The sequence below is a fragment of the Microtus oregoni genome, unplaced genomic scaffold (assembly GCF_018167655.1).
Source record: "Microtus oregoni isolate MIOR12 unplaced genomic scaffold, Mior012 000148F_ref0000004, whole genome shotgun sequence".
In the NCBI taxonomy this organism is placed as follows: domain Eukaryota; kingdom Metazoa; phylum Chordata; class Mammalia; order Rodentia; family Cricetidae; genus Microtus; species Microtus oregoni.
In genome coordinates this window covers 765650-785944 of record NW_024544798.1, presented here as the reverse complement: position 1 = coordinate 785944, position 20295 = coordinate 765650, and the positions used below count along the sequence as shown (strand labels likewise).

General features: G+C 46.9%; 1 protein-coding gene across 1 annotated transcript in view; it reads left to right on the top strand.

Annotated features, from left to right (window-relative positions):
* The window catches only part of LOC121444936 (short transient receptor potential channel 7), a 120867-nt gene that overhangs the window by 49742 nt on the left and 50830 nt on the right, over positions 1-20295 (top strand). The window contains exon 4 of the mRNA XM_041646881.1: positions 17369-17533. Coding sequence (XP_041502815.1) covers positions 17369-17533 — 165 coding nt within the window. The remainder of the gene's footprint in view (positions 1-17368; positions 17534-20295) is intronic.

Sequence of the window (20295 nt, the reverse complement as noted above, 5' to 3'; positions counted from 1 at the left end):
GCCTGACACAATTTTCTCTAATGACAGGACACTACTGTTAACTCGCAGAAGGGACCCCTGGTCTTGGAGGTGAGAGCTGCCACTGTCATCACAGTTCTGAGCATGTCTGCCTTTTTCAGCTGTTTGCTGCACATGAACCATTGTGTAAAAGAAGAATATTTTGGAGCACTTTTCTCTTTGTTTACCACGTTTCCTGTGGCTCACAATTTTAATGGGCTCAACTGTATCCATTGGGTCCTGGGCTTGTTGCAGCAGACTGAGCTAGATCACGACTGCATTCGGAATTGAGGGTCAGTAAGCAGGAAGGAGTCTGACGGGCTTTTACCACAGGAACAGAAACTCCTCTTCATCCCCAAGAACAGATGCAAACCATTTACTATCACAACATGCAAAAGAATAAGAACTATCTTCAGATTATCATTTTTACCCCATAAATCAAAAAGATCTTGACTTCTGGCTAACTCTAAATAGACTTAATGCTAAAGAAAAGTGTACATTTGGATCATATTTTTTGGTTCTAAATTTCCATAGATTTAGACTTTAAATGAGGAATTGATCTTTCACAAATTCCTTCCATTGTGTCCCATAATGCCCCGTTCCTTTTTAGCACTCATCTGTCTAAAGACACTTGCAAATCCTTTTCATGGAAGGCGAGTTTTGTAAGTATAATTGCAGATGGAAAACTTTGCTTAATATGGATGTGTTAGTTAATGCAATCTGAGCCACAGTTGACATCATGCCTGAATGGTATTAGCCTCTAAGTGATCTTCCTGCATCTTCTCTCTCCCTCGTACACACACACACACACACAGGCATGCACGCATGCACACACGCACCACACAGTAATCATATCAGGTCATGTCCAAGCTTAAATCTGCTATCTCCGTATAAATGAGGAGCTCAGTCTGTGATCATCACTGAGGCTGGGCTCATGGCTCACAATTGGTCATGAGGGTGATGTCAGGACAAACTACAGAAGTAGGATGGAGTAGAGAAGCCAGTGGTGGCTCCCCAGAAGTCTATGGAGAGTGCCTAGCACTGGAGGAGCCCAGCAGTAAGGCTGGGTCCATGTTAAATGCAAACTACCTGCAAGGAGAGGCCACTACCTCCCAGGCATGTCTGGGCAGAGGGGCTCCCATGATGGGGATTCTGCTGTCTTTCTCTTTGAGTGAGCCTTCAGCAACCTAGACTCCAGAAGCCAAGGGTGGGTGCCCTTTCCTGGTCGGGGGACCATGGCAGGCTGGCAGCTCCTTTCCCTTCAGCACTGTCAACCCCACCACGCCCAGGGCCCACCCCACCACCCTGCCACCCCATCACTCCCAGGACCCACCCCGCCACCCTGCTACCCCGCCACTCCCAGGGCCTACCCTGCCACCCCCACAACCCCCAGGGCCCACCCCGCCACCCCCAGGGCCCACCCGCCACCCCCAGGGCCCACGGGCTGCTCCATGGCTTGGTTCCTGCCTCCCTCACTCTCATGTCACACTGAGCTCCCTTCTGACCTCCCCCATGGTCTAGCCCTCCTCTTTAAACACTCCACACTCCACAACCCCATCCCTTCAGCTGTCCTGATTCAGAACTGTCTCTCAGGGGGCGTCCTGATCACCCCATCTCAGCATGACGTCACTGTCTATCCCTCCCACACAGCCGCTCCTCCATCCCAATGCCGTCATTTGTGGAGAATGTGATATGTTTATTTAGTTATTTAATTTTTTCACTCAAACCCTCCAGTTAGAGTCTACACTGTGTCCTTAACTTAGGGCAGACCCAGGCAAGTAGTCTCAAAACTACTGAGATAATTACTGAAGAAATGAATGAATCACATCTGAGCTTTTATCTAGTCTTTTCAGTGAAGACAACAGAACCCCAGGCTCCAGGCGAAGGGCAGTCCTAAGAGCTGTGGGAGGGGCTCGTGGGCTCTGAGGCTCTAAAGGGGAGGCGCAGAACTGGAGCCCCAGGGTCTACATTAACCACCAAGCACCTCACCCTCAAACTCCCAGTCCCTGGAAACCAGGTCACATCTGATGGCCTTAGCGTACTTTTAAAAAATAATTTGAACATAAAATTCCATTTAATAAAAAATATTAGTGATTTGATCTCCACATTGCAACTGGAGAAATAAAAAATTAATCTCTAGTTATTATATACTTGTTAGTATACTTAATAACTGATGTAATAAGTATGCTAATTATAGAAGAGTCTTATGAACCACCCTCTTCTACTTCTTATTCCACTTACTATGGGACCTAACTGGGTGCACCCTGCTGACTGCTCTAGCCACTCCCGTTTTGATGGATGTCAGCAGGTAGAGCATGATGGGAGCAGAGGTCTGCTCAGCTGACTGTGAGCCATGTGCCAATCAATAGGATCCAGCCTGTATCCGCTAAAGGGCTACACATGGGGACTTGAGACCAGCCAGCCGGTAAAAGAGACTAAGACAAAAATGCTGGGGAAAGAGTCATGGAGAAAGAGGTGGCTTTGAAAGAGGGAGTCAGAAACGTAAGGAAAAATAAAGCTGTCCCCAACACAGGGAACATGGGCTTGCAGATGGCCGGGGGGGGAGGGGGTGCGCTGGGGAGCAGGAGGCAACATGAAAGAGGGGGGAAGGAAGCCTGGAGTAAGAAAAAGCCTGGCTGTCTGGGAGGGGCTGAAGGACAAAGTCTCCTATAGAACGGGGCAGGGCTGTTCGGGTGACCTCTGCAGACAAGAGTTCTCATATCGCTTATCTTGTTTCTTATATGACATGGTAAAAATAAGGAAGATAATTAAAAGTAAGGCAATAACATGCACTCCTGTACCTCAGACAGCAGCTGCTTTAATTTGTTTTCAGTCGTCTAATTCTTTCCTGTGCACATAGATTTGCAGACTTCTAGCTTTAGAGTAAATGATTTTGTAATTCGATTCGTTATTAGAATGGAACTATTTTTCTGTATTTTTCATAGGTGCTCTTTTCTATGCTAGCAGACAACCAATGTGCTGTTGTATATGTTTTCCTTATTGTTCACACTTGAAATATACTTACATTTCCCTATAGTCTCCGCTACATTTGCCATTACTGTGACAAATACCCACCATGGGGCTGGAGAGGTGGCTCAGCAGTTAAGGGCACTTGCTGTTCTTGCAGAGGACCCAAGTTCTGCTTCCAGCAGCCATGCTGGATGGCTCTGTAGCTCCAGCTTTAACTGTGAACTTGACACAGCCCAGAGTCACCTAAAGGAAGTCTCAGGTGAAGGTCTTCCCACATCACGTGGTCCTGGAGGGACAGGGCATTATCTTGATAGCTTATAGGCACAGGAGGGCCGAGCTCGCTGTAGGAGGTGCCTTTCCCTAAGCAGATGGTCCTGGACTATATAAGAGAGTTGTTCTTAGTCCAGGAGGGAGAGCCAGCAAGCAGCATTCCTCTGTGGTTTCAGCTTCAAGTTCCTGCTCAAGACCCTTCCCGATTTCCCTCCAAGATAGGCTATGGGCATAAGATGAAATAAGCCCTTTCCTCACTGGTTTGCTCTTGACCATGGTGTTGGTCCCAGCGACAGAAAACGAACTAGAATCAGTGCTGGGAGACAAAAGAGGGGGTGTGGGAGTCTGTGGACAGCGCTGTGTCCAGGGAATGAATGTGTGGCGCTGTAATTTCAGATGTAGAAAATACCAGCTTCTAAGTCAAGCACCAAGTCAGTCCAGAAATGTCTGTGAGAGTCTGGTCCACCAATCATAGGATGAATTGCTCAGATCCCTAACTCATCCCAGCAGAAGTATAATTCCAATAAGGGAAGAAGTGGAAGCCGTTTTATAAGCACAGAGGACTTGCTGGTAAAACTGGGCAGCACTGAAGGAGGCCTTAGGGCCCCTCACAATCGGGGCGGACAGAGAGAGGCACTCGGGAAGAAGGGAGTGGAGGAGTCCCCTGGCAGGTGCCAGCAGAGGCCACCCTCCTCTTCGCACACAGGCTGCACTCTTGTGCCAGCTGCAGCCGCTCGGCTTTCTAACAGAGAAGGGAGCCCGTCACCTCATGCCATACAGCTGGGAAAGCGCCATGCAGAGACCCAGACTCACACACATACAGAAAAGGCCTCTCCTCTGAACCCTTAGCCACCACATGCACTGCCACACTGTGCTGGCCCCAGGTGTTGGGAAAGCCTTCCTGCTCTGGAGGCTGGCAGAGGAGTCCCTGCGGGAATTTACTGGGAACCCTTGCTTTGCTTCCCAGAGGTCTACAGAGGTACCTCACCTCTCACTAGCTCCTCCCCTTACCATCCTCATCCAGCTCACCTGGGTCACTTTCAATTAGAGCAGCATCATCGTACATGGTTAGTGTTTATCAGTTGTTAATTGTTTATGTGTATTGTGTTTTGTCCCCCATGTGTGTCTGCATGCCACATGTCTGCCTGGTGCCTTCAGCAGCCAGAGCGGGGTATCAGATCCCATGGGACTAGAGTTACAGACACCAGTGAGCTGCCGCGTGGTGCTGGGAATTGAACCCGAACCTGGTTTCTCTGCGAGAGCAATAAGAGCTCTTAACCGCTGAGCCACATATGGCTAATAAGGACCTTCGTTCTGTGGGCAAAGGGAAGCGCTGACTGACTTGGAAGCTGCTTTTGGTGACCACTGAGGTGAAATTTAGTGAAATTAAGATCCTTTAGAGAGGGTTTACAAAGACAGATTCTAGCCACCAAATCCATTAGCATCCATTATGGCTCCTAAGCTGTTATCAAACCACTGCCCTGAGGGAGCTGATGGCTCTCTGCAGGGACAGGGGACACCCACAGGCTCGCAATGGCCCTCATAGTTGTAATCTATTGCATTTGCAGACAGGGCAGTTATCCTCAAACCTCCTTACATAGCTGTTAAGAGATGTCTTCCCAAAATAATTGATGAATGCTTCCCCTAAGAAATGCATGTTTCTGACCAAAAAAAAAAAAAAGCCCTTTTACTGTGATGTGGAGAAAACCTCCTATGAAGCAACCACCGAAACCATAACCCATAACCCTGTGTGATGGCTCAGAGCCACCCTGAGTGAGCCTTTCAGTGCGGCTTTGGTCACCTCACCCAGCGCAGGGACTGACGTGGCATGTCCTTCTGTCTATGCCTTGCTTTATTGGTTGATGAATAAAGCTGTTTTACTTTGCTCGTGGACTTCTAGTTTGTAGTAAGTTCCAGACTAAAGTGGCTTATGGCACCTTGCAAATGTTCTCTTTAATGAACTGACCAGACCCACAGTCAGTGCTCATCAGGGGCCAGCTGTAGGTCTCTGAGTGGCAGGTGACACACAGGCCACTGTGGTGCTGTAGGCTACTAATAGGAAAGGAGGTTTATCCTAACCTAGACCTGTTGTCAGAATTACTGTATCATTCATGCAGTTTGATACGTTATCTGGATATGCTTATAGATAAGGTTAAATACATGATGGCTGGAGATGCAGGCATAACTAGTAAGAATACAGATCTCGCAGTGGCAGACACGTCTGGCCTCACATCCTGGCTGTATGGCCTCAGTTTCTGAGCCTCGGTTTCTTCATTTGTAAACCAAGAGCTAAAATTAGATCTATGCCATAGGCTCTCGTAAGGAAGTAATCAATACATCCATGTCATTCAGAGCCTCTTAAATATGCAATCAACGGTGAGTCGTGTCCACTTTCTGCCTTCCGTTGCGGATGTGAATCTGACTCAGTGTGCCCACCTGGCTTGCCAAGAAATCCCATCTCAATCTGGGCTGGGCATTCTCTACTTGGGCCTGAGGATCCACCTGTACAACCCTAAGAGGACTCTGACTTGTGCCCCCCGTGGAAACCTTAGCCACTCCAAATGCTGATCCTCACCATCTGGCCTAGCTGTGGCTCCCTGTTGTCTATCCAACGTCTTTTTAGAGCATCCATGGTATGTTGGGAGAGCAGGTACCAGGGATGGGTACAAAGCAGACAGAAATCCCAAGTCTCCAATATATCCCCACGGAAAAACCCTCCCAGAGCGATGGTGCTATGGCCCTGAATGTCCACAGAGAGCATCCTTGGCCCCACTCTCCAGAGCAACACTTAATGACACCTGTGTACACCATCCACGGGAGACTCCCAAGCCCTTCCCTCCTCTCTGGGACTCTCTCACCCCGCTTCGGTGGGCCTGCATCACCCCAAATGCCCTGCGATCTGGGAGCCACTTTCTGTTCTACAGACACAGGGCCCTCCTGGACATGCCTCAGGAAACCAAAAGCAAAAGCAGTCACCTCATCTTTCAGGATGTGTCTTCAGCTGACAAAACAAAGCAAGCTCATCTCCCAAGCAGGCCTTTTCAGACGCCAACCACACGCACAGGGCCAAAGGAGGAATGTCTTTGTGGCTCAGGGCAGGGCCAGCAGCGCTGGCTCACATTGCTGTCCATGGAAGGAAGACTAGGAAGGAAGGAGCAAAAGCATAAGGGAATAGTTATGGGAGCCTCACTTTATACAGAGGGTGGAGAAGGGGAAGAATATGGGTGAGAGGGGCTGGGATGTGGAGGGCATGGGGAACAGACAGGACACAGGATGAGTCTGAAGGCAGAGAGGGTGTGAGTGAGGAGAAGGGAAGGATCTCTGGCCCAAGTCTCCTAGAGGAGATTATGTGGAATGTTGGGCATAACAAAAGTGCTCTAGTTATCTGTGAGTATATACAATCTAAAGGCTTAGGAAAACAGGTGACAGCATCGCTCACAGTTACACGGCTCAGTAAATCTAGCAGGGCTCAGCATGTTCAGCCTCCGTGAGCGTCAGGCCCAAATGTGATATACACAAACTCATACCACACACAGGAAGGAAGGAAGGAAGGAAGGAAGGAAGGAAGGAAGGAAGGAAGGCGATAAAGCAGGGAGCTACAATGGGAAGGGACAGGTAGAGGAGGAGTAAGGTTCCACTTAGACAGTGTTGAGGAAGATTGTGTACAGGACAGCTTTAGGAGGAGGTCAGCAGGGATGGAGAGGCATTTAAGGAGAAAGTGACAGGGTGCAATGTCGGTAAGTACCAGATTACCAACAGTCTCACAGATATGGGAACAGACAGAAAGTTGTTTCTCATCATGGAAAGTGGCCGCTGGTCTGGCCCCTTGTCCAGCTGCATAAGGCCCCATTCTTAAGAGAGCTGCATCCTTGCCAGCCAAATATTCCTCCTTCCCTGTCTTGGAGTGGTGGAAAGGCTGGAGATGACCAAATTTCCCATCAGCCAATGCACCTCCAAGACTCTGATCTTCCCTCTTGGATCTTAGAGCCTAGGGGCAGTGTTTGCTGTAGGCTTGATATCGTGTGACTAAAGGCCACCCAAGGCACGTCTGGAAAGAAACATAAAAACAATTCTGCATAGCTCCAGATGGCTCTGAAAATTCAATTAAACCCACAACTAGCCCAGGAACCTTCCCCATCATAATTATATTATTGATCATTAACATTTAAAGAGGCTGCAAACAGAATACTGGACACTGCAATAAATTATCATTGTCCACGGGGCAAGCTCAATGAATCAGCTGCTCCTGGAGCCTTCTGAGACTGTCTGGTGCTGTCATTTAGAGGATGTTGCTCTATTCTTCAGTGCATGGGGTACAGCAGGGGTGGCAGTGGGGGCAAGGCTATACACATAAAAACTTCCTTTCTGGATATCTGGTCTACCCCTGTAAAAAACAAGGCTGCTGCAGCTTCTTCTAGCACCCAAGGCACTGACGCTCTGACTCGTGTTCAGCCTCCATCTTATCGTGGCATTTCTCAGAGAAGAGGAGAGAACATTAAAATTATCCAAAATGGAAGACTTGGGGAATAGGGTGACCATGGTGTGTATGAACAAGGCAAACTAAACCAACATCTACCGAGTGTCAATCAGGGATTTCTGCCAGGTTTTTGGTTAAAGCCAGTGTTTCTCAACCTGTGGGTTGTGGCCCTTTGAACAACCCTTTCATGGGGCGAAGGGGTCACATATCAGAAATCCTGCATATCAGATATTTACATTACAATTCATAACAGTAGCAGAATTACAGTTATCAGGTAGCAACAGAAATAATTTTCTGGTTGGGGGTCACCATGACATGAGGAACTGTATTAAAGGGTTGCAGCGATAGGAAGGTCGAGAACAAATGGTGAGCAGTAATGTTCTTTAGACACTCAAGTGTGAACTGAAAGCATAGCATACAGAGCTATTAGACACGCCTCTAAAATGCCTTAAAACATGAGCCTCGTGTGGAAAGAGGTTTGGGGGAGAGAAGGGATGGCCAATTCACAGTCTGACAAGGGGGAGAGAAGTCGGCAATCCTTGCCTTGGGTGATCAGAAGCAGAGCCATGGGGCCCAAGCCTGGGAAAGAGCAGCAGTGAAGTAGTGGACTCTGTCAGTGTACCTGGGGCACAATGCTCAGCTGTGAAATGGTGAACACTATCAGTGTGCCTGGGGCACCATTCTCAGTTGTGAAGTAGTGGACACTGTCAGTGTGCCTGGGACACAGTCCTCAGCAGCTGTGGCAACAGACTGCCCTGTAGGAAAAACAAACATAAGGAAAGACAGACATTTCTGATTGATAGTAGTGATCTAGAGGCAAGAACAAAGGAGAGGGGTTGGCTGTCTTTGCCCTACAGAAAAGTCCACATGACGAGGAGCAGATTGGTCAGAAGAATGCAACCTCCACACCCAGAACCACAGAAAATCAGCTCCTGAACAGTGGTGGGCAGAGGGCTGGCCGCACCTGGCTTCAGCACCAAGTACTAACGGGAGAGCAGGCAGAGCTTGAGTGCAGAGCTGCTCGGATTCGCAGAGGCTTGCCCAGGGTGTGCAGCAGCCTACCTGGGGCTCTTTGTAAACAAAGCAGAGTTGATGGCCTGCACCCAGGGCATTTAAGAGCAGGTGGAGTAATCTGGAGATGAGAAGTTGGAAATGTAGCTCAGTGGTGGAGAGCTTAGTAATGTGTGAAGGCCTGAGTTTGACCCCTAGCACACAATGTGTGTGTGTGTGTGTGTGTGTGTGTGTGTGTGTGTGTGTGGTGTGTACATACAGAGGAGTCTGTAAGACTGCCATCCAATCTGAAGGGACTTAGTACCATAAGGACTGAGAAGTTAATGGACACCCAAAAGGTAGGGCCTTAAGCATCTTAGAAGACAGACTCTGTATTCTGTGCTTAGAGGTGTGTACCAAGTACCAAAAGGCATTTACCACACATCTGGTGTGTGCATGGACAACTCCCTACCAACAGAGACGTTTACCACACATCTGGTGTGCGCATGGACAACTCCCTACCAACAGAGACGTTTACCACACATCTGGTGTGCGCATGGACAATTCCCTACCAACACAACCCGGTTTATATTCGGCACAGCCAAGACCTAGAGCATCAGGGTCACACCCATATCATTTCTAATTCTTAACCAATGTCTATTCAATTTTTCAACATTTACATCTCAAAATATAACAACATTGGCAACCGTCACATTTTGTAAGTTTGAGAAACCCAAAATTTAAATTTAAAAAATGATGGCACCACATCCCAAGTATATGCCAAATCTATATAAAAATAAGTGTCAGGAAAACTAAATATGGGCAAATATGATATGCAAAAGTCAGCATTGTTGTATAAATTCATAGGAGATGAAGTTAATTTTAAAGTATAATTTTAAAATAATTACATAAAATGAAATACAATTTTTTCCTTTTTACATTCAAAGCAGATCAAATGTATCATTCCCAAGTCATGCACACAGTGATCAGAAAAAAGAAATCTGAAAAAAACCTAGAAATATTAAGATATAACCCTAAATGATTTCTCATAGACTCTTGCATCCAGTGCAATGATCTAACATTTTATCTGCTAATACAAGGGAGTCTTGTGAAAACAGTGTACCCACCCACCCCACCTGAGCCCCATCTGCCTCGGCTGGAATTTCTATGCTGGTCGCACTTAGGGTTTGTATTTGATGAAAGCATTTTCAGTCTGTCTTTGTCTTCTTTCATTTCCCTAAACACAGGTACAAATTCCATGCAGATTTCTTGTATTGCCCGCCATCAATAACTGTGAGCCTGTGCTCTTGTTGATAAAGAGTTTGAATTAAGAGTCAAAGATTACTCTTGTAAGAAATAAAATGTTGCTTTTAGTGATGATCAAATTTCTTTCTCTATTTACGAACTACCAAACAAAAGTTCTCTGTTAAGAAAAGACAGCTCTGGCTAATTAAAATTGCAGTGCATGGCAGAAGTGTTTTATAATTATGAAATAAAATATGTCAGCAAATACTAAGACTTGCCCATAAATCACAATCTAGATCCATGTTTCTAAGCCAGTGAGAGTTCCCATGGTCCCTGGTTGTGACCGATTAAAGACCAAAGAGGTGTCTGGCTTGCCCACAATCCCTGGGACCAAGACTGGCACCTGGCAGGCCCCACATGTCTCTATCCATGGATCCTAGAACCTACAGGGCAGAACAGCCACAAGAGTTCCACAGGGGTACCCAACAACCTAACCAATTATCCAGTCTCAGCTAAGACTCAGGGAACTGGAACCACAGCTCTGCCAAGTAGGATGTAGCAGGTGGAGTTTGGCCAGGGGTCTGAGATTCAAACGAGGTCCCTCACCAAGGCAGTTTTTAGGACTGAGTATGAGTTATTTTAAGCTGTAAATCTCCATGACCTTTCATGAGACTACAGGCAGAAGACAGATCAGACACTGGGGCCATCATGAAATCAGTTCCTGATAGTCTTGTCCAAAAGTGGAGGGGAGAGACCAGGGTTTTGTCTTTAGCATGATAACTTGCTCCTTCTAAGAGGACAGAATAGGAATAAGCTGGTTTTGAGCCATCCCCTTGCATATTCCCGGTATCTGTCTGAACTGGAAGTTGGCTGACCAATGAGTAGGTGCTGAGAGACAAGAGTTCTACATCATCCTCAGTGGCATGCAAACCTGGAGAAATCACCACCCCTCTGCCTTGACTTGTCTGATTTTAAATATACCTTTTAAAAATACAGGAAAACAGTTCAAAATGTTACATTTGAAGTCACATCAGCCTGGGTTGAAAACCAGATCTTGTTATAAACAATCACTTGTGTAGCTGGCTACAAGCTAGTGACTTCTGTGTATCAGGCCCCTCTACTTAAAACAAGGGTATAAAATTCACACTTCAAGGAACTGATATGAGAGTTTTCTATGGCTTCAAAGTGTTTGAGAGTTCCCTTTAGGTTTCTTAGAGGGAAGTCTGGTCCTCAGTGTGACAGTGTTGAGAGGAGATAGCCTAGTTCAACTGAATTAGGTCATAGAAGCATCACCCTCTGAATGGATCAGGTTGGTTGCAATCAGGAAGATCTAGCAAGAGTGAATCAGGACTAAAGAAAGGCTGCTCCCCTCTGCCCTCTGGCTTTCTGTCATACTGTAAGGTCTCTCCAGCTCCATCTCTCAACTGATACCATCCTCCATGTTGTGATTTAGCCAGAAATTCCTTACAAGAGCCAGAACAGATGATAGGGCCATCCAATCTTAGACTGACAACCACTAATCTGTAAGCTAAACTCCATATCTTTCTAAGATTCCAGCTTAAAGTATTTGGCTATAGTAACCAAAAATAAATTGACACAGCATTAGACAACATAATGATTAGTAAGCATAAGGCCTTACATGGAATATATTCAACGAATACTATTCATCTCATCATTGTAGTTATGATTATAAAAATATGTGATTTATGTTAAAATATTGAATTGATTGTAGCATACTACTACACAGAGAAATTAAGCAGTTCTCATCCAATCTAAGTATTAATAATCAAGCCCTATATTAGACTGACATTTCAATTTTCCCTTGTACAACCAGATAAAAGCCTGCCTTAGTTCCTGACACTTCTCCATATCTGCCTTTTAGTAAAGATGTGAAGGCAAGTAAGTGTTCACCAAACCCTGAGTAACAAAGGACTGTTATATTTAGAAAATGTTCTGGGATGATGAGTCACCAATAAAATCATGGAGCAGATCCTAGGGGGACACAGGAGAGCATTGCAATCATTGATCAGCCAAGAGAAGCTTGCCCATCACTAAAGTGACATACTCACAGGGGAGTAGGTCTTTCAAGATTACAAAGGACAAATCACATGCAAACACAAGAGTAGCTATCCACACTGATAGTCATGAACTATGGTGCTGTCTTTTAGTTATTTTTCTATTGCTGCAAAGAGGCAACTTATAAAAGGGTTTATTGAGGCTTACAATTTTAAAGGGTAAGAATTCATGGCCATCTTGGCAGGGAGTGGGGCGGGTGGGCAGGCATGATGCAGGAGCAGTGACTGAAATCACATCTCATCCACAATCCTGAAGCAGGGGAAGCTAGCTGCAATGGCCTAAGCTAGTAACATACCTCCTCCAAGGCCATACCTCCTAATCCTTCCTCAAAAGTTCTGCCAACTGGGGATCAAGTATTCAAACATAAGTCTGTGGGAGGCCATCCTCATTCAAGCCACCACCATTGGCAAGTGAGTGGAGACCCACAGGAGTCAAGACATCTCTGGGACTGAGGAACTTGGAAGGACTTGAAGGTGAGCAGGGAAGTAGATCTTGAAGGCTGATTAGGACCTGAAAATCTGGAGGAGCAGGATGGAATTTGACAACAGACAGGAGGTGGTTACTTAGGCCATGCTTGAAAATGTAGGTGCAGAGCTTGCCTAGAGATAAGGGTTCAGGAAGGTAAGTACCACAGACAACCCCAGAGAGTTTTCTAGAGGCAGGTCCACTTCTCCTTTATGTCAGTTAAGAAAATAGCTCCAAGTGAGGTGGAAAGAACTGCTTAGCTGTGCAGAAAGTCCTCCTTGTGACACTGAAAACACAGACATGGTCATCTAAACCTTCGGGAGGACCATGGCTTGACAGTTTACCCTGATTGAAGATCATGTCTTATAAATCACTAAATCCCAGTGCTCTATTCACCTCCAAAGGCCAGCCAAAGTTTCTTGCCACCTACATCACTTAACAGTCCACTCCCTGCTCTGGAACAAGTGAAATGCCGTTAGTTTTGTTCCCTGAACCTCCACCACTAAGACATAAGTTGGTTCATGAATGACAGTCTTCATCAGAAAAGCATTTCTTGGTGAGAGATGATAATGAGCCATAAGTACAGTCTTTACAGAAACCTGCCAATCTGTGACATTGTGTAAATAATTCTAGTTGACTTTAAAAAAAAAAAACTGGGAGTTGAGAAGTAGGAGACAGTCTTTATGCCCTGCTATAGCTGGAAAATAAGGATAGAGCTAGCTCTTATAACTTAACCTGTTTCTCTTTATCTACATTTTGCCTTGAGGATTTTTACTTTTCTTTCCTTCTGTATATCTTACTTTCACTAATTCTCATGTCTGGCTGACCTGCAGCTGCCTGGCTTCTGGCCCCAAGCATGTATCTCTCCTTCTCCCTCATTCTCTTGTCTTCTTCTCCCTTCTTCCTAGATTTCCTCTCCTACTTATTCTCTCTGCCTGCCAGCCCCACCTATCCTTTACTGCTTAGCTATTAGTCATTCAGCTCCTTATTGGACCAATCAGGTGCCTCTCTTCTCCTAGCCATGGGCTATCAGCTCTTAATTAGACCAGTCAGATGTTTTAGGCAGACAAAGCAACACAGCTTTACAGAGTTACACAAATGCAACATACAAGAAGGTAACACATCTTTGCACCAGTAAACAAATGTTCTACAGCATAAACAAATGTAACACATCTTAAACTAATATTCCACATCACTACTGGCTTGTCTTGATTTACTGCATTGTAAAGCAACACTCCTTTACAGAGTGTTTCCAGCACTCATCCCATGACTAGCCCCATGTGAGAGAACACAGTGAAGATGGAAAGAGCAGAGACCAACCCGCTGGCAAATATCTGGCCAGACTCGGAGCCCAGGTAGCCCAGCCACAAGCCCTCCATTTCCCACCCACCACCAGGAAAACCTCGGGACTTGTCTGGGCCTTTTATCTGGGCTGTGGAAGTCAATAGCTTGGAATATAGTTCCCTGAGTATTTAATAGGTAGTTGAGGGATTCTTGCAGATCCTCTTCAACTATTATTGTTAAACATTGGCCATTTCCTTAAAGGTGAATTGAAAGCAGGAGAAAGAGTGACGGGAAGGATTTTCCTTTGAGGTGTGAAAGAAAAGAAGCCACAGACTAATTAGAAGCAAAGGGCAGGCCAAGGTTTAGCAGACATGCCAGGAGTCCCTGCAAACACAAAGGAGCCTCACAGCCTCAGCAGGCCAGCCATACCTGAGGGGAGCGCGTTTGAATGAGGCTTTAGCAGAAAGTAGTTTTGAATGCAAACATTCCATTAACAATAACTGTGGTGCCAGTGGGCGGCCAGGATAATAGGCTTGGGATAGATCTGAGAACTAGAATCAAGCACATTTGGTCTTTCATGCCCTTGGGGTCCTATTCTCAGGCAGGTGAATCCCGGTCCCTTGTCGGGAGAATTTGGTCTCAGTGTCACAGGCTGCTCTCCTGGTGGTCTGCCTTCTCTCCGCTGCAGCACCCACTCTCTGCAGAGTTTCATCCAATTACAGATCTGGCTGGGCCTCGCTTCTCCCACAAAGCCGCTTGGCCTCACGTAAACCCACCTTAAACACTCAACTCCAGCTCATGACAGACTTGGCATTCACCAGAAAAGTCAAGGCAATCATATCAGTTCTTCCCCATGCTCCAGGCCAGAGTGATGGGGGCAGGAATGGCTCAGGCAACGCTCTAAGCACAGTGTGCCTTTTGCTCATGCCGTCCTCTGTGAGTTAGATAACAAAGGAAGCAAGCCCAAACCTACACCCATCTCCTGAGTTCCATCCTATTCTAGTTGTGGGCTTTTCCACTGAGCCTCCTCTGACCTTGCTTCTGAAGCTCTTCTTCCTGCTTTTGTTTTGTGTTTTTGTACCCTTGCGCAGAGTTCCTTTGTGTTCCGATGGTCAACTTCTTTTCTTACTCTTAACCTCCTTGGAACAGGGGTGATATTTTCCTGTGCTGTAGAATAACAGAAGGAAAATTCTGTGATACACACTGAATTATCTGTCACCAAGTTATCTTCTGAGGCCTGCCATGAATATAGAAAAGTGCCCACAGACAGGCGAGCATCAATTTGGCTTCAGCTATTAGCTGCTGTCAACTTCCCAGGAGCGGATTATAAAGTCTATCTAGAAATAAATAGCAAACTGGAAGCTAGGTTGCTTTATTGCGGGGAAATGAATGTGCCTTATGAGAATCAGCCAAGGTTTGGTCAAGGGCAGACAGGCTCCGGTCAAGGGCAGACAGGCTCCCAAGAGCCACCTTCTCTTAGTTGAGGCCACTGTCTTGCTGTCAGGTGAGCAGGAGAACATGGGGGTAGATGGCTCACACTTATTCTCTCAGAACCCTGCTGCTCAGTCACAGAAGTCATGGAGTAGGATCTCCCAACAGAGGCTAATGTAAGCATGGTGAGAGCCTTCCAAGGCAGCGACAGTGTAGAGAGCGCCACAGGGGAGTCATGTGACCCTCCTCTACTCTCTCGTGGGCATAAGCCCCACACTCTGTTAGGACTACGTCTCCAGAACAGGACCATTTCAGCGCCCAGCAAAGGCAGAGTCCTGGAAATGACTGCCCCTGTGTTTACCCAGCATTCTGCTCTCGATCCATGTTAGAACTAGACCCAGAGAATTCCAGTAGCATCTACATGATTTCCTGTTACTTGATCCACTTCTCTGGGAGGCAAGGGGCCAGGGTATCAGAGCAGTGGTATCTCCCTCAGTCTCGGAGAACCTTGAAGGGGAGACCACAATGGCCACTGTGAATCTGATAATGCAACAAGAAGCCTCACTGCATTTAATACTCGGGTAGCAGTATCATGGGGGTCAAACAGCCATAGCCAGCATCCTTACAGATGGTCTTTTGAGGCTGTAAATTCCCAAAGATGGAGATATATGCACACCGCCATCTGCACTGAGAATTTCCAATAACTCCATTTACGTTGTTCTGAGAATGAAGAGGGAATGCCATGCATTTCTCAGTCATTGTGCATGCTCGTTCCTCAACACCCAGTGAAGCCAATGGGAGGGAATGGAGTCCATCACGCTTGGGCTAAGCAGTGGGGAAGCTTGTAAGGGATGCCCAGTCTGTCTTCTCTCTCATGGGACTACTCAGCGGGGCCACCAGATGGGCCTGCCAACAGCGAACAATGCCTTCTGTCTGCCATGGACAAAAACAAGTACACCAAATTTTCTCAAAGTTTTTAGCTTAAATACTGCTTACTATCAGTTTTCTCTGCCAGGACCCAGGGTCAGCTCAACAGATGGCCAGGAAGCAACAACTATCCACAGGAAAAGACGGTTTTAGTGACAGCAACTCAGTCAATGTGCTAGATGGAGCAGAATAAGGAAGACTGTCTACAAAGACACATCTTTGCACATCTAAGCATAGCTCAGGAGAGCCCCAGACAGGGATAAACACCACCATGGCCCTATTGGCATATCTTCACTCTTCCGGTCTTTCTCCTTTAACTGGCTTGTTTGGAGAATAAGTTTACACAGTAAGAGCAATGTCCATGTGACCCCAGTTATAAGGAAGTGCCTGCTAGGTGTCCATGTGACCCCAGTTAAAAGGAACCACCCACTAAGTGCATCCTTGCCTGTCAGCAGAGCCCCAAATACCCAAGGGACAAAACTTTAGGGACCACAGTCCAATAGTAGTACCAAACTGGGGATAAAATGGCCACTAGAGGTTCATTTATAACTTAACCATTGGAACCAACAGTTCCAGAAGGAGGTGAGTGACGACCCCAAAGGAAGCCCCTACATGGAGGCGCACTGTGTCAGTATCCCAGCACAGAAGCACACCACAGGCCACGCCCAGCACCGGATCAGTGGGGAAGCTCTGTAGAGTTCTCCCAAGGTTTCTGGAGATGCTGTGAACATTTTCCTCGGCTGCACAGGAAACATAATCCCTCACTTAATCCCCAAGACAGTGTGATAAACCCTGCTTTGCCTGTGAGAATATTGAGGTTAAGTAGCTTGTCCAGGGGCACCCAGCTAACCAATGGTAAAGTACAATTCAAAGCGAAAATCCTTACTCCCAAAGCTATTAGTGATTTACACTGTGTAGCTTGGTCCTGAGCTCTGTGCCAAGATAGTCTCTCTGATCAGACGACCAGCTTGGACGAGCGACAAACATTCACCTCAAAGCTGCCCTTTCCTAAATCTGAGACTTCTTCAGGCCCTGGTTGATCAGTCGTTCTGAGGAGGCTCTGGCCTTGGCCTCAGCATCCCCAGGTCAGAAGCCCCACCCAAGCCCATGCCCTCCCTCCGGTGCTTGCCATGGCTTCCCCGGCTCCAATGTTCCTCCTGGGTTGTGTACTGTTCAAGTGCTATGACGCCATTTTCCTGTTTGCATTTTGTTTTTGTTTTTGTTTTGTTTTTACAGTTCGTTGCTCACCCTAACTGTCAGCAGCAATTGCTTACCATGTGGTATGAAAATCTCTCAGGCTTACGTCAACAGTCTATCGCTGTGAAATTCCTGGCTGTCTTTGGAGTCTCCATAGGCCTCCCTTTTCTCGCCATAGCCTATTGGATTGCTCCGTGCAGCAAGGTACAAACTGCTTAAGGTGTGCATGTCGTTTGCAGTTATTTCTTCTCTTTTCTTAGCGCTTCCTTTAAGTCAGCGGCAGAATTCTTCCTGTGTTGTTCAAGTATTAAGTTGGAGCTGGAGCTGGGGGAAGCACTTGCCTAGAGCACATAGACTCGGGGTTTGAGCCCCAGTACCACAAAGGAAGATGAAAAGGAAAGAAGGAAGAGGGGGCAGGAGGGAGGAGGAAGAGGGAGAGAAGCCCTGATAGACCAAGGAAAAGTAGAAAATCCACAAAAAGAGAAAAAAGATCTCAAAATCTGTCTTTAATTATCAGTTTTTAGAGGGAAAGACAGGTGAGAGATGGGCTGTTATGACCTGCAGGGCATCACTGAATGGATAAGCAGCAGGACAGAGCCAAAGTCCCTTCCCTCTACACCTACAGCGTGTTGAATGTGTGCTCCAGCTCACAGCACACCGTCATCACGGTGTAGGAACAGCCATTGCTCCCTGAGGACTTCCTCTGCTATATGTTCTTCTTGGGATAGTCCTTTTCACTCCCTGATTGCATTAGAACACGTGAGCTTCAGGAACCACTTCAGAAATGAGAGCGACCCAGAGGGCTGAGGGCTGAGCACAGCTCATGCCAGGCCCTGCAGACTCGCTGCAACGTCCGTCAGCCTCCATCAGGAGGTTCTGGTCCACATGGCCAATGAAATAGACTGCAAGAAGAAATGGGAGGAGCATCTAGAAAGTATGGGACTGAATTTGTGCCTAGGGAGGAATATCAGAAAGGCAGAGGTGAGAAGAGGAATGGCCCTATAGGTTCTCTGACGCCTGTGCCGCTGTGGGCTCCACCTTCCTCATGGCCCAGGCATTAGGACCGGAAAGCACCCACACTCCAGCTCCAGGAAGAGTTTGTGCCCCAAACACCAAATCATTAAGAAGCCTTGAAACATGCCCCATGGGGTTAAGATTATCTTCAAGGCTCTCAAACTACATTTATCTAGGGACGCATTTTGAAAGGCATTGAGCTCAGGTGACCAGCGCTCAGCAGAGAAGAACACAGGAGTCTACAGGGAGACTGCTCCACAGACACCTTGAGCAGCTAATGCAGTTAGCACCGTGTCGCCACTGAGCTGACTCTCCTGTCAAGTCCACTAGTGGGACACTCGGGTCAGAATGGTGAGGCCAGGAATTCAGACTGCTGCTCCCTCCCCCGCGACCAAAGCAGCCAGGAAGGGAACTCAGTGCCTCGGTGTAGGTAAGCAGTCCTCGAGGCGGAGCAAGCTTCTCCCACAGACAGAAAACTCCAAGACTGAACTGTGTGTCCTCAACACTGAGAGTCCTGTTTCTATGGCAGCCTCATGTCATTGACTTCTAAGTCAAAATTCTCCAAACAATATATATGTGGGCATGGTCAGGATTTTATTTGGTTTTATTTTCTGTCCTTTTTTAAAATGTCAGAGAGTGGCTAGACCTGAACTGGAGTGTCGTGGGCCACAGGCTTCAGGCACATGTCTTCATGCTGTGTCTTGAAGCTGCAACCAAGTAGTCTGTAATGGATTGAAACACCCCTGCCCAAACTACATGCATGCACACACACACACACACGCACACACACACACACACACACACACACACATACACACACGCATAGAACCTGTGTGGCCAGGAACATCTGCATTTACTCTCTTGGGTCTTCAAGCACACTCCTGAGAGTTCAGTCATTAAAATAACATGACTGAGGAACTGCTACCAGTTCCCCCACCCTAACAAAACTGACTGGGACAGCTTCCAGGAGCCCAGGGCTAGCGAACACCAGCAAACATCTGCACCTCTCTCTGCCAGGTGCCTTGTGAAAGATCTAATTCTTCGTAAACTTGTGGTAGATCTGAGAAGACTCACAAATAACATACACATGTCCAAGCCCACCCCTGAAAAGGTCTATTTGTGGGGAGAGCATTCTGGGCATCCCAGGCCCAGGAAACCCGGAAAGCTAGCACAGCATGGCCATGGAAGGTAGAGCCACAGTCATCTTCCGAAACAGCACGGAGAAATTACTGCCGCAAGATCGAGCGTTTGACTGGGGCTTCCTTTTCTCTTCAGAAACTTGATTGACAGTTAGTGCTCCAAAATCTTTCACTAAGACCAAAGAAATAAAACACTAGTGACAAATATAAGCTGATCATGAAGCCACTTGTCCTTTCAGCACATTTACGAGACTCCACGTCTAAGTACCACTGGGCGGGGGTACAGTGGACACGTGACCCACAGGCCTGAGTCTGTCACACAGGGTGACTCTCAGTGGCATCACTCATTACAAGGCAAGAGTCCCTCATTAAAGTGTTTGTCAAGCTTGCTTTGAGGCAGCTAAGGGACAGATAAAAGAGTCAAGATATTTTTAGTCTTTCCTTCTACCACTTAAAAAAAATCTTTTCAAGTTTGGCAGAGATGTTGCTGGGAATTTCAGAGAGGTCAGATCTTGCTTGTGACAAAGCCAGCCAGTTCTAAGGGCTCCTGATGCACAGAGAACCATGTCCTCTCAGGAGGAGGCACTGGGAGGAGTCTCATAGGCTGATCTTCCAGTGAGGTCACCGCCTTCACAGCTATTTCTGTAGTCTCATGAAAACACAATGTCGTTCCAGGGATTCCATGTTCCAATGACATTATCACGTGCCTAGATAATAGACTGCCATATCCATTTATAGATGGACTTGTAAAATGTCACTGCCAAACTTCACTAACTGGATCATGTCCATCAGCATGTAGTGACTGCTAAGAGG